This window comes from Oryza sativa, chromosome 5 (genome assembly GCF_034140825.1).
Source record: "Oryza sativa Japonica Group chromosome 5, ASM3414082v1".
Taxonomy (NCBI): Eukaryota; Viridiplantae; Streptophyta; class Magnoliopsida; order Poales; family Poaceae; genus Oryza; species Oryza sativa.
Window position 1 is genome coordinate 7,160,253 of NC_089039.1, and position 3,611 is coordinate 7,163,863.

At 48.1% G+C, this 3,611-nt stretch overlaps 1 protein-coding gene across 1 annotated transcript; it reads right to left on the reverse strand.

Moving 5' to 3' along the window:
* Positions 1-1,170, reverse strand: LOC9268921 (BURP domain-containing protein 6). Its single transcript, XM_026025373.2, has one exon. The coding sequence runs from the start codon at positions 778-780 to the stop codon at positions 61-63; it is 720 nt and encodes a 239-aa protein (XP_025881158.1). The 5' UTR covers positions 781-1,170; the 3' UTR covers positions 1-60.
* Between the last annotated feature and the right edge of the window lie 2,441 nt (positions 1,171-3,611).

A 3,611-nucleotide genomic window follows, 5' to 3' on the forward strand; every position in this document is an offset into this window, starting at 1 on the left:
TTGTAGGAAGGAGCTAGCTTTGAGATCACACAATTTTTATCCCCTTTCACGCGCGCGCGCTCAGTTGCGCACCCAGAGCATGTCGTCCTGTGGCAGGAAGTGGCACACCGGCACGCTCCCGGGCGCCACGCCGAGCCTCTTGTACGCCTCCGCCACCCTGGGCGCCGCGTCGGTGTGGCACGCCGCGAGCGCCTCCGCCTTGGTCCCGTCGGCGCCGGCCAGCGTCACCGTGTACGCCGCCGCCGTGGTCGTGTGGCACCCGAACACGGCGTACGCGTAGGCCATGCCGTGGCACGCCACCATGTCGCCGCCGGACACCGGCACGGGCCTCACGGCCTCCACCCTGTACGCCTGCCTCGGCGTCGGCCCTGCCCTGTCGACCTCCGTGGACACGGCGTGCACGTCGCGGGTGCCGAGGCTGGACGCGGCGAACTCCACCATGGACTCGAGCGACGTCGCGCAGCGCTTGGCCTCACCGGCCTGCGGCGCGGCCTCGCACTCGGCGAGGGTGGACCTCATGGCGTCGGCGGCCGGGGAGCCGGCGGGGACGGAGAGCTGGGAGAGGATCTCCGGGAGCTTTTCGGAGGCGAACGGGACGGAGTCGGCGCGGCCGCGGGGCAACAGCGCGGCGCCGGCGGTGGCGCGGGTGAAGTGGAGCGTCATCTTGGAGCCCGGGAAGAGGTCCTTCTCGAGGAAGAACACGTTGTTCACCGTGTCCTCCTTCGAAGCTGAGGCCGCTGAGCTCACTGGGTTGATGAGGTCGCGAATGGCGCCGGGCATCGGCAAGGTCGGGAGCGCGATCTTCCAGTACAGCTCCGCCGGCGACGCGGCATGTCGGATGCCTCATGCCTCTATTATTGAGCAGAGGCTGATAGTGTAACAACAATAATCATAGTGTGGCCTGGGGTTACCCGACTCCCTATCGGTATTCTTTGAATGATCCAACATGCATGTCTATTTCTAGTAAATTTATGGATTCGCCAATAGAGCAATTTTAGTTTGGCTCAGTTCTATCGATGGATGAGTCCATGAGAAGTTAGTTTTTTTTACAAGCTGTTCAAATAGTTATGAATGTTTTTTTTTTCAAAAAATTACAGAAGTATGTTATTAATTGTATCGCATGTTTATTGAAAAACACGCATGATCAAATTCAATATATGCATGGTGTAAAAAAAACAAATCAAATAGTAAAAGTTACCATATATAGTTCCACAATTCAATTTTTTTCTCGATATAGATATTGAATTTGAACTTGTATTAAAAGACATATATAACAGGCTGCCATAGGCAACAAATTAAATGAATCACAAGGAACACTCGACGAATACAATCCCTGTCAGTATTTGTTATGGCCACAGATAAATCCGCAAGCACACAAACCGATATAGCATTTCATCTCAGAGTATTGCAAGTGTATTGAATCACAGGAAACGTATGTTTATAATCCAACAAATATGATTTTTCTAAGGACAACAATTAAATGATAGGCTTAAGAGAGATAGGATTTGATGAGGACATCCCAGCTACACTTGACGTAAACAAGGGTGATGGTTTACGTCATACATCACATTAAGAAAATGAAGATGACATAAACCAAGTTGATAGATTACGTCTCAGCAAGAATGATCAAGCTTATCATGATCTAATTACGCACAGCCGTGCTAGGAAAATACAACAAGAGGTGAACTCGCTCTTTGCTCAACTTAACCCAAATTTTAGTGAGAATTTTATACTACCTAAATGCTCTACCTTTGTATTGCTAAGGTTTACACCCGAGGACATCATCACTACACCAAGGAAGATGGGTTACGTTGAGGACGACAAGGATTACGCCGAGGAGGATTCAGCCCATTCCCAACCAGCAGCTTTTTACACCAACAAGAAGATGGTTTACGCTGCAACGGCTCAACTTCCAAGGCTTATGCGACCCAGCCAATCAAGAGACGGGAAGCATGGAATACATGATTGGAAAGAGGGACAAGTATAGTTTCGAACGCATCAAACCCCACCTCAATATCATTCTCCAATCAAAAGTTATGGCATTTTTACTGAAGGCTGCGCAGGAGCTGTAGGGCTGTGTGCAAACCCGAGAAAACTCTTTGCATTCTCATTTTTGTTAGCCTTGACCACCAGAACGTGGCTTCTTATGTTCACACCTTAGCTAGGAGGGATGTTCCTAGTATAAATACCCCTCTACTCCATCCATTAGACAACTTTTGTTCAATTGAAAACCTCATATATGAGAGATTCCTGAAGACTGCATAAGTGTCTTACCCCTTTGTTCTTGTGAGTTCTTTTGGACTTGCGAGAAGGCTCCTCTGGTGCCCCCTAGTTCGTGCTCTACGGCTTCTAGTTCAGCTGCACCATATTGTGTGGATTAGTCCCGGATTGTGGTTCTGTGATTGCTCGGTTTGACGGGTCGGAGTCCAGGGGGCTTCGGATCATTCTCACCCTCACCACTTGGTCGCATCCAACCTTGGTAGGTATAAAGCTAGTTATTCCGGATCGTGGTTCTATGATTGCTCGGTGTGACGGATCGGAGTCCGGGAGGCTTCGGATTGTTCTCACCCTCACCACTTCATCGCATCCGACCTTGGTAGGTATAAAGATAGTTATCCTCTTGCTGCTCGTAGCTAGTTACCCTCTTGTGTTTCGGTTTACGCCGGCACTCTGTCTTGAACCTACTGCTGTGAAGATCGGGCCACCCCTCGCGAGTGTGTTCGTATCAGGATTCCTATATGTAAATAATCTTAGTTAAGTTAAGGTAAAACTCTATTAGTTTCTTCGAGCAACGGTTCACTCCTGGTCTACCAAGGGACTCCAGCATGTATCTCTATGATGTACCCGAACGTGAAGGATTAAGAAAGACGGACATGATTGTCACCACATGTTGGCTGTTGCCTACGTTTGCATTCCATGGAGCACACAATAAATGAAGGTAACTTCTAACCTAGACAACACCTCTACAACATTGATTACAACTCGGCCAAGAACTTTCTTCTTTATCTACAATCTTAGTACTAGAGCACTTAGTATAAATACTAAGCGATGAACCTGTCGCAAAGATAAAAATATATCATACTTAAATAAGAAAAGTAAATACCAAAGAAAATCATGAATACTTACTTATATAAAAGACAAAATCGTCGAGGTACAAGATAGGAGAGAGTGCCGACATCTCCGGCAATCCTCCAGTACACCCCATGGAGAGAATGTCGACATCTCCAGCACTCCTCCAAAACTCGGAGAGAACTCCGATATTTTGGGCACTTCTTTCGGAGCTTCCCCTCATTCTCTTCCTATATTCTAACTCTACTATAGAGTAGGCTAAATATAAAAGTGAGTTGTACTCAACTTTCTGGTGTTTTGAGAGTGGGAACTTCTCCTCCTTATGTAGCCTGGGAATCAAGCATAACCGCCATAGGGGAGGCCTGAGGAAGCGACATGTGGAAGCTGTGGCAGTGATCAGTCACACTCTTGGTTCGACCGAACCATGGTTCAGAGGGAATCACTTTCACCGCCTTTCTTCCTCATTTTCGCCTTAGTCATTGTCCTATGGGTCCTCATGACGGTGCATAGTAAATTGGCTTCAATTATGTTAGCTTCATATG